Consider the following 11,268-nt stretch of genomic DNA (forward strand, 5'->3'; position numbering starts at 1 on the left):
GAGAAGAAACTAAGGATGATAAGTGCTCTCTATCCCTCACTTCCTTTGTTTTTTTCTATTTGTCTCTCACCCACTTTCCTCTTTTCTCAACCCATCGAATCAGAGATGTCCCAGCAGGTGAGGATGTCACTCTCTGGAAAAGCAGCATTGTATCGGGGAAAGAGCTTGTATTGTGAGCCGCGAGCTGCAGACTTCTGAATGTAAAACCAGTTAAATAATTCAGCTCATTAATGCGTTTTTTCCCTTTTATGTTCACCTTTAAAAGCATTACTGTGATCCTGAAGAGAAGAACAGATGTTTGTGAAAGACAGATAGAAAAGCTCACCAATTAGACAGTTTATTTGAAGCGCAGAGCATGTGAGGCTAAGATGCTTACCACACTACACACAGACGTACATGATTGTTTGGGGGCAGGGCAAGACAGGTTGTAATTTCTTTTTCACAGTCTACGACTGAAACTGTAAGAGTATCAAGCACAGACACATCACAGAGGTGTTGTTAAATATAACAGAGGTACTAAACAGTTGTTGGTGTTGTCTAGTATTGTGTGTGTGTGTTCTATTATATATGGTATCTGAGGACAAATGTATAATTACATGGGTATTATTACAACGTAAACATGGTTATTCACTTCCTGTGTCCTCGTTAACCAATGGCCAAAAATTTGTACACTACTTTTGAGTGAGTGTGTGTGTGTGTGTGTGTGTGTGTGTGTGTGTGTGTGTGTGTGTGTGTGTGTGTGTGTGTGAGAGATGCCATGGCATTCAGGAAGCATGTTCTGTTTGGTAGTTATAGAGAGGAAGTGAGATCATTCTCCTATATCGTTTTAGCGTGTGACTTGAGACCAAACACTCACATACAGTTTTGAATGAATTGCAGCAATCAAGATCATTTTGAATGGAATTTAGTTAAATGTGTCCAGAATTTTGACCACTAATGTGCTCTACAGTTCACAATTTTGGGGTTGGTAATATTTTGTAAGGTTTTTTTATGCTGCTTATGCTGCATTTATTTAGTCCAGTAAAAACAGTAATATTGTGAAATATTATTACTTTTAACAAATTTAATTTTGTAATTTATACCTGTAAAAGCAATGCAGAATGTTCTGCATCATTACAGTTTTCAGTGTCACATGATCCTTCAGAAATCATTCTAATATGCTGATTTGCTCAAGAAACATTTCTTATTATCAATGTTCAAAAAACTGTGATATTATAATTATACATTTTTAAAAAACAGCATTTATTTGAAATGGTAAACCTTTGTAACATTCATTTACTGTCACTTTTGATCGATTCAATGTCTCTGCTGAATAAAAGTAGGATTTTTTTTATCAAAAACCTGGCCCCTAAAATTTGTAATAGTATTGTATGTGTAAAATTAAGCTGTACCAATGCAGTTTCTAAGGGCACTATGACCTCTTTCTTCTCCTTTTTTTTTGTAAAGAGTTTGTGATTGAGCTCAGGTTTTTGGACTGAGAATATATCGTAGTCTCCACTCTCTTACCTGCCCAGCTGTGTGTACAAAATGTACAGGTCATAAAGACTCGTATTCAAATTTTTCAAGGCATAATGTGCTCTTCTTTCTATTCCTTTTCCATATAGGGGACACTCCACAAAGGATGAGATCTGCTCAGTATCCAACCCCTGCGGAATTGGATGCTTATGCTAAAAAGGTTGCCAACAATCCACTCACCATCAAGATCTTCCCCAACAGCGTCAAGGTCCCTCAGCGAAACCACATTCGTCGTACAGTAAACGGACTTGACACCGCTGGTCCCCGATACAGTCCCTACCCATCTTCTCAGACCACTGCCAAGACCGGTCTCCTTGCCATCGTCAAAGTGCCCCTCGTCAAGGGCATCATCAAGGACTTTGACGGCACACGGGCACGTCTGCACCCAGAGGTGATAATGAATGCCGCCGGCGGCCCTTATGCAGCCACCTCGGCCAGCACTTTAAACCTGCACCACCTGTCGCAGGGTCCTCCCAGAGCATCCCAGAATCCGCAGGGACTTCCTCAACACCCTCAGAATCTCCAGACTTTGCAGCAGCAGCAGCAGCCTCCACACCAAGGACTCGGACATAGACCTTCTTCCTCCATGCCACAGCAACTGCAGGGCCTTCCGAGGCCTCAGAATCTGTCCCACGCCGCTTCTTTAGGCCACCCTGGTGCCCACCCACCTTCAGCCATCCTGCTTCCTCAGCAGCACCTACAAAACCCTTCTGCAAGCCTGCAGGTGGGTGCTCGGAAGTTACCGGTTGCAGACGCCCCTCCTAACGTGACTGTTTCTACCTCAACCATTCCATTGTCTATGGCCGGAGGGCTCCACCAGGACCGCCAGGCGGACTTAAACAGCATAGTGCATCAGATAAGCCAGTTCTGCCAGGCTAGGGCTCAGGGCGCTGGTGCCACGTCGATGTGTGAAGGGCAGATCGCCAACCCCAGTCCCATTAACCGAAATCTACTCATCAACGCCAGTTCTCGAGTCTCAGTGCATGCAGGAAACCCTAATGCACTCGCTCCTGGTCTCATGCACCCATCCTTTGCTATTGGACCTCCTGATAAAGTAACCGCTTCTGCGCCGGTGAGTGCAATGCCTCCGCATAACATGGCTGCAATGAACCACATGTACCACAGCGATATGAAACAACAGCACCTACAGCATCAAAGCCATCAACCTCAACGAAATCCCCAGCATCCACAGATGAGGTCCTGGACGCAGCATCAGCTTGCTCACCTTCAGCACATTTCAGAAGGGGGTGGACACCCCTGCAAACCACAGAGTCGTGACCCTGGTCTCCCCTGCAAGGGCATTACCTATCCTCCAGAGATGGGCATGGGGCAGCCTTATGCCATGAAACCCTCCAGCCCCTCATCGCCACTTACCAACAGTCACAGCAGCAATGCAATGCCACCAGGCGCGATGACGCACTACACCAACGGGCAGTACTACCACCAGCCGCCGGTGTGGGGTAGTATTCTTCCCACACCCAACAGTGACAGCTCTGGCTCGCAGGACCTCCCGGTGCCCTTCCATGGCACTGGCACGGGCAATACCAACCCCACCCCAGGGATGGACCCTGTAGGAGGAGCGGCCCATTATCGATTAGTAGGTGGTGCCTTAATAGGGCAGACTAATCTGATGCAAACGGCAGATTGCATGGGAGGGGACTTCCAGACACCCTGCTTCCGAGATCAGAATCTCATCCTGATGGGGAAGATGCACAGGCCACCCCCTATGGGCCGGGTAGTGGTCCCCACCTCTGAGACGCAAGGCCAGCACCCAGGGTACAGATAAGCTTCAGCTCACAAGCCTCAGACACAGTCTCTCCTCAGTGAAGTCAGCCACACGTGCGTGTCCTCGACATCTTCTGTTAGTCTTAATAAAATTATATTACGAGAGGAACTAAATGAGCTCAAAATCTCAAGGATGATTGTTGATGAAAACCAAGAAAAAAATAAGAATATAAACATGTCTAATGAAGAGCAGTGTTTTATGTTATTAATCTTGCAAGTGATCAATTTCTTTTTTTCTTTTAACAAGTGCTTTTCGAGGCACTAAAGGGAATTTAGTTCAGTTTAGTTCCCCTCCCCACCCCCAACTCCTATTACCCGGATCTCATGTGCTCCTGGGTTACTTATGAACATCTTTCTTGTGTTAGTTCTTGCTTTATTAAAAATGTCTTGTGAAATAGATCACTTCTAAGCTGAGCGCACCAGGCCTTCTGTGCATTGGACAACCAACTTGCTTTCATTTCAGAGATCTTTGTTTCAAGCCTGTCTTATAACATCAAGATGGCTGACAGGCTCAGAGCACTTCCCTCCTCAGCATGACAAATTTTTTGTCCTTTATTTCTTTTTTCAGTGTCTGAACTATGTGGGAAAATGCCAATCACTGGTCCCTGCAGACTGTTCCTATGTGAAAGCTCTTGTCATGTGTTCCTTTACACCAGGTTCCTTTCTTTATTTTTAGAAATAGAATGGATTTGTTATGGGCTTTATGGATTTATGTGTGAAATGGGAACTGCTTTAAGCTTGTGAAAGGTTGAAACATCACCTCGTTTTGCTGGACACATTGTGACCTACAGGAAACTTAAAAGACAGGAACCTCATACATCTATCACGCCTCTTTTAGTGATGCAACAAATCAGGTGTCATTAGCATTCTGAGTCACTAATGTCAGTGATGTTTTGTATAATGATTGTGAAAGATTCTCTCTTTTCTCTGTAAAGGCCAAAGGAAAAGAGCTACAGATGTTTTGATGTTAAAGCTGTGCCATTTTCGTTTTACGTAATCATTATACTCCCTTTATTTCTTTACGAATGGGACCCTGGACCACAAAACCAGTAATAAGGTTCATTAAAAATGTTTTTTTTTAAATTGAGATTCATACATCATCTGAAAGCTGAATAAACAAGCTTTCCATTGGTGTATGGTTTGTTAGGATAGGACAATATTTGGCTGAGATTTAACTATTGAAAATCTGAAATCTTGAGAGTGCAAAAAATCTAAATGTTGAGAAAATCGCCTTTAAAGTTGTCCAAATGAAGTATTTAGCAATGCACATTTCTAATAACAATTTCCTACTGTGTGTATATATATATATATATACATACATACATACATACATACATACATACACACACACACACACACACACACACACACACACACACACACACACAGTAGGAAATACTAAATATCTTCACGGAACATGTCTTCACTTGTATCCTAATGATTTTTGGCATGAAAGAAAACTCAATACATTTGACCTAATGTATTGTTGGCTATTGCCACAAATATACCCGTGCGACTTATGACTGGTTTTGTGGTGCAGGGTCACATCTGAACCTACTACTTGAATTGTATAGATGAGTTGTGCAGTTTCAGGTGGGTCATATGTGGTATAGCTGTAAGTGGGTTTGCAGGACTAAACATACTACTGAAGGTGGTGTCTGTAGGCTTGTTACTAATATTATGATGTAGAAACTATGTACCAAATCAAGGATTTATGATCCTGCTTTTTCTAATTCATCCTTTATAATAACATAAAGTAGGAGTTGCTACTGATTCTTTTGTGGACATGTGCTTGAATTGACCAAATTGATCACTTGCAAGATCATTTGTGGTTAAATTAAGGAGGACTTTTAAAAGAAAAAAAGTCAAAAAGGTGAAACAGCAGGTGAATTGCTTATTTTATTGTACACTGGCTTATCTACTGTACTGCTGTATCTTTAAAGAAGTGTAATAACTGTGTATGAATGCGGCTGCATATGATATGGGTTCATGGACTTGGTGTGCATGTGATGAGCGCAGGTGTATATGGGTATGTGTGTGATTGTATATGGTGTGTGTGTGTGTGTGTGTGTGTGTGTGTGTGTGCTGGTGGGTCAGTTTGTCTTGACTCACTGTTGGTTTGCCTCCCCTTAACAGCCCTCATGAAGCCTTAAGTATTTGGTCCTTGGACTTTCCTTTGACAACAAGCATGATTATAATAAAGGTATAATGAATTCTGATTTTGAAAAATAGACTATAAAGGAACAGCATTTTTCCTTGTTTATTTTTATTAACTTGAGCTTTTGTTGAATAGAAAAGCAATTCTTTAGAATTACTTTATAATGTAAACGAAGAAATAAAGAATATTTTATCGTCATTATGTTTTATAGCTGTGTGTAGTTCTGGGCTGTAACAAAATCTTTTTATTCTATGTTTCAAAGCTTCAGTTTTGCAATTTGTGCTATTTATAATTCTGAACTAGATTTTTTTTCCTCATTATTTAATTTTTTTTTTTTTTCATTTTGCAATTGCTGTGAAATGGAGGAAGCTTCTAGAAGCCTTTCTCGTGTCTGTCACTCGGTGGCTGTCGATTGAATGCGTGGGAAGAATCTGAAGAGTGCGAGAGTTGTGCTACTCTTTTTTTGTAATATTGTAATAATAAAATAAAGTTCTAATTTATGCTTTCACGAATGACCAATTCTATTTGATTAAACGCTGTTATTTCTTGTTTAATTCTTCAACCATGAACTGGTCATAAACATACATACCATCATCCAGACTTTGACATTGACCTTGTTTTCCTCTCAAGCAGTCTGTAGTCTCTAATTTTTGCAGTTTGTGTATCCATGAAATTTACAGATAAATGCAAAGTACTACTAAGTACAAAGTACATCTGGCTCAAACTGATGACAAGCCACCATTTTTTTAAACAACTTCTGTTATTTAATAAAGCAGCAACATAAAATATACAACAGGGCTTAAGCAGTTAGAACCAACCAAACATGTTGGCAGAAAGAAAAAGAGGCCAGCAAGCACCAGCACATGTAATCTGATGATGAAACAAGTTAATACAGTATATGCTATATAATATATATAATCAACAACAATTAGCAGACTGTTGTCTTTGAATGTTTCACTTAAATAATGACCTTAAAAATATTACAGTAAACAAATAAAACCGGCACACAGCAACAATTAAGTTAAACCTTTAACAGTAGTGCACCACAGGATACATTCTAATGTCTAATTTCATCCGTGTCTAATTTCACAAGTTCACACTACATATCATTTATAGAGAGTAAATTAAACCGTGTATTTGGCGTGCTGTCCGGGGGGAGGGCTTCCAGCTCGGAATTTGGACCAAACCCAATCCCAGAGTACCCCCTTCCCCAGATGTAAGTGGTTAGAACTAAAAGTGTGAAGAAGGGGTGGGGGGTGCTGATAAACAGTCGACAAACGGAGGTAAGTCTGCTGAATATACCTCTTATTGCTGATTCGCTGAGTGTTCTCCACTTCTGTCAATTATCTGAACACGCTCCCCCTGAACCTTGTTAATAAAACATAATTAAGTCTCTTGTAGAAGGCACGAGAGAGAATTTTTCATCCAGAAGGCTACTATTGTCTGTTTGGAGTATGTGGGTCATGTGACAAAGGGTACTTCTCAATTAGATCTAGTTCAGTTGACAGGGCACTGATCAGGTAGTCGCCCATTTTAAAGCGCTCTCTCAATCGCAGAATCCTTCCAGTGCACTGAAACAATTGCTCCCTAGCAGGTGAATTGCTTATTGTGCACTGGCTTATCTACTGTACTGCTGTATCTTTAAAGAAGTGTAATAACTGTGTATGAATGCGGCTGCATATGGATATGGGTTCATGGACTTAGTGTGCATGTGATGAGCGCAGGTGTGTATGGGCGCTCCCTAAACAGTCCCACAATGCACCGCAAAACCCAGGGTGCATCGATGCTCATTATGTTCCGGAATTTCTGAAGCGTTAAACTTAAATCACATGAGCCAACTTGCTGACCGTTAACCTCAACATGGGATATTTGCTTTTAAAAATAGAAACCATTATTTTATTTTAGCATAAAACATACATTGTTAGACAGGTAAAGAACATTATTCTGTAATTTATTTTATGCTTAAAATGTTATTGAAACACACTATATTTCCAAAAGTTTTGGGATACCTGCCTTAACATGCACATTAACTTTAATAACATCCCATTCTTAATCCGTAGGGTTTAATATTTGGTTGGCCCATAACAACCAGGCATTTTCACAAGGTTTAGGTTTCTTTAGAAGCACATTTGTGAGGTCAGACACTGATGTTGAGCAAGAAAGCCTATCCCAAAGGTGTTCTGTTGGGTTGAGGTCAGGACTCTGTGCAGCCCAGTCAGGTTTTTCCACATCAAACTTGCTCATCCATGTCTTAATGGACCTTGCTTTGTGCCCTGGTGTGCATTTGGAACAGGAAGGGGCCATCCCCAAACTGTTCCCATAAAGTTGGGAGCATGAAATTGTCCAAAATGTCTTAGTATGCTGATGCATTAAGAGGCCAAGCCCAAACCCTGAAAAACAACCCCACACCATAATATAACTTGTCAGAAAGATCAGCTCTGCTGCTGTTCATAAATAGCAGTAATGATGTTGTACAATGAGGACGTTGTCACATCGCCAGAAATAGTCATCAGTGTCCCAGTGTGTAGTGAGCCAGCGTCCTTTACCGTCCTTACCAGTGTACAGGATATACTGATTCACGAGCTTGAGAGTTAGGGAACTGATTGAGATGCACCAAAATTGTCTGTGCTCATTTTGTTAGTTTGACTGAAAGCCTGTATAAATCTTGTTCCAGGCCCCCTGTACACAATGTATTTTGAGTTTTTGAAAAATTGCAAATGGTAATATTCACATGTAAAACTGATTTTATTACGTTTAGTTTACTGCATATTTGCATTTTTCAACAGGGGTGTCCAACCCTGTTCCTGGAGGGCTACCGTCCTGCAGAGTTTAGCTCAAACCCTGATCAAAAACACCTGAAAACTCCAAGCAAAGTCTTCAGAGTTACTAAGAAAATTATGTTGTATCATGAATTATATGATTAATTAGGAATGGAACTAAACCCAGCAGGACAGTGTATCTCGAGGGCTAGAGTTTCCCACACCTGAGGTTAAAAACGAAACAGTTCAGCAGTGGAAAAAAAAAAGAGGAATGTATGTCTCAGTTTTAGGACACTTACATGCCATACATGCAGCATATTTTGTACATATTTTTTTTGCACCAAATAAATCACAGAAACATTGATGACTTGGACCTTTTTTATACCATAACACACCCTTAAAAATAAAGGTGCCAGGAAGAACCAAAAAAGGGTTTTCACAGCGATGAAATAGAAGAACCATTTTTGGTTCCCTGAAGAACCGTTTTGTGAAAGGATCTTTAATGAACCATTTTTTCTAACCATTTTATAGTCTAAAAACCATTCTGCACAACAAAGAACCTTTTGTGCAATGGAAAGGTTCTTTGGGTATTAAAGGTTCTTAATGGACCCTGCCAAACACCCTGCCAAAGAACCCTTCAAGAACTTTTATTGCAATGTATTCTAGGGGATACATACAACCCATAAAATCCAAACTGTATCAAATATTTCAAATATCCCTTTAGATGTTTTACTTGATGCTGCATTCCCGTGCTAACGGAATAATCGTAAATACTAGTTTCATAGTCGCTTAAAATTTTACATAAACGCCCTCTCAAATCAAAATCTTAATGTGACGAGCTCAAAATCACGACTTCAGAAATGGGAAGTCAGAAACTTCTGATAGCAAATGAAGGCGCTGCGTTCCAGACAACCTATAACCCGTGTTTGTTCAACCCTCAACCCGTGAAAGTGCACTGGAACAGCAGTCAAACCTGTGACTTCCCACTCGTGAACTCGTACTAGATAGATGTACTCCCAGTTACACGCTATGATGTCACATAACCCATGAAACGACAATGGCAGCCCCTAAATAACATAAAATTAACAGCTTCCATTGCCTTGCGCACCATTTTTCTCCTCCATTTTCTCCTCCCTCAAATAAGCAAGGAGCACCTTTGGCGATAGAAATTATTGTAAATGAGCATAAGCCCCATATGGACCATCGTGCTTTGTTTTTTTAATCTAACCACAATTCATTGAGCTCAGGCAGTTTGCCTTGACTTTGCCTGGAACGTAGTCGTAGCTTACAAGCTCAAAAGCCTGCCTGGAGCAGCAATAAATCCAGATGATAGGAAAAGTGACATCAAATTATTTTCTGGCCTGTTTTAGGGTTAAATTCAATTACAGAAAGTGATAATATTTGCATTCATGTTTACTTTTAAACTCGTTTTTTAGCATATTGCTCACCACTAGTTTTTCAGAAGTTCATATCTCAATCAGGAAGTATTTACCTTTTATCGGACAGTTTGTTTCTTTATGGTGTCAGAACCAATCTTCCTAAGCTGAAGTCTTTCCACAAGTTTGCTGGATAGAGGAATTTCGTTTTTTATTTAGGGCTATTCCTACATCCTCAGCAAAACCGATGAACAGATTCTGAGGGATTGTCCTCGCAAATTGCAGGCCCAATTTAGTTCTGGTAATTGTTTGTGAAATATGTTACGCAGCCATAAATATTAAATGGTCAGCATATCAATTGAATTTTGATCAGTCTCAACGGAAAATTTCAAGATGGGTAGGCCTACAGATTTGCATAGTGAACTGAATTATAGGAGATTTTATTTGTATCCTATACTTTTTCACAATACAAATTATTAACACCATCTTTACAAAGTATGCAGCTAGCCTACTAATAGGACTACATTTAGTTTTTGAGAATACTTTTAAGAACAGTTGAATGAAATCATTCTGTTTAAATGTCGTGATGATGCCTAGAGAACCTCCTATCCTAATTTCCCTCTCTGGGTGCGGCCACTTTTCCCTCGTCTCGGATGATTACAGCTTGTTTTATATCAAAGGGATACAGTGCCGGAAGTGACGCGCACTGTCCAGGTCGTCGCACATTTAAGCCGTCTGGTGAGGATGTAAATTTTAGTTATATAACAGAGCACCGCAGGACGTTCGCGATCTAAGGTCAAAGAATTTCAGCTCTGCAGTGAAATAAAGGCCAGATGACACACCCATTACTGAACTTTATAGTGAACTGTGCTCTATTGGTCAGTAATAACAAGTAGGCTAATGTAAGCTTTCAATAGTGACAAAAAATAATGAGGCACAGTGAGTGGGTTCATCATGTCTAGACCTTATTGCATTATCCTGTGATGCTTATCAGTTGTTGTTATCAGTCACCAGCAGACACCACAAGAGGGCGATATACACAAAAAAAATTCCACATTGCCATAAAATCAGTCCAGCTGATCCTGCAACTTCGTGTTTTTAATATTTTCATTAGCCTACAACATTATATGTCAATAGTAAACAGTATGCAAATATATCACATAATATCGATGCACTTACATGTTCTACAGTAAAATATGTCCATAACCAACATTTTTGTACAGCTGTATGAATTAAATATACATTTTCACGTCACCATTGTCTCAAATCTAAATTTTGTTGTATTCTGGTATATAAACACCTTTGAAAGCCTGGAGAGGTTTGACATTTTTGAGTTGAAATTATGCTATTTGTAGTGCTTTTATTTTCAAAGCGGATGTAGCCTACTGGATAATTAAGTAACGCTTTATTTTAAGGTGACGTACATTGTAATTACTCAAGTAGTACTTAATATTAATTAAATTAACATTGTAGCCTACTTAGTTAGGGTTTGTTACTTGTAATTATGCGTACTTTATTTACTGTTATTACTATAGTAATAATAACAACTGTCATCATTGTCATGCCATAACAATACAACAATAGTGCAGGGTCATTCAGTCCAGATTAAGTGCTAAGTCACTAAACCGCTCTTAAAGCTTAAATCAATAGATTTGGAATACTTTCAAATAAATTC

The 11,268-nt window shown here is 39.9% G+C and overlaps 1 protein-coding gene across 2 annotated transcripts in view; it reads left to right on the forward strand.

Moving 5' to 3' along the window:
* Positions 1-4,630, forward strand: part of fam222ba (family with sequence similarity 222 member Ba) — a 62,588-nt gene extending 57,958 nt beyond the window's left edge. For both annotated transcript variants that reach the window (XM_067438333.1, XM_067438332.1), the window contains exon 3: positions 1,605-4,630. In XM_067438333.1, the coding sequence (XP_067294434.1) occupies positions 1,605-3,301 (1,697 nt within the window). In that variant the 3' untranslated portion in view covers positions 3,302-4,630. The remainder of the gene's footprint in view (positions 1-1,604) is intronic.
* Positions 4,631-11,268: the final 6,638 nt, after the last annotated feature.

The sequence above is a fragment of the Pseudorasbora parva genome, chromosome 3 (assembly GCF_024679245.1).
Source record: "Pseudorasbora parva isolate DD20220531a chromosome 3, ASM2467924v1, whole genome shotgun sequence".
NCBI lineage: Eukaryota > Metazoa > Chordata > Actinopteri > Cypriniformes > Gobionidae > Pseudorasbora > Pseudorasbora parva.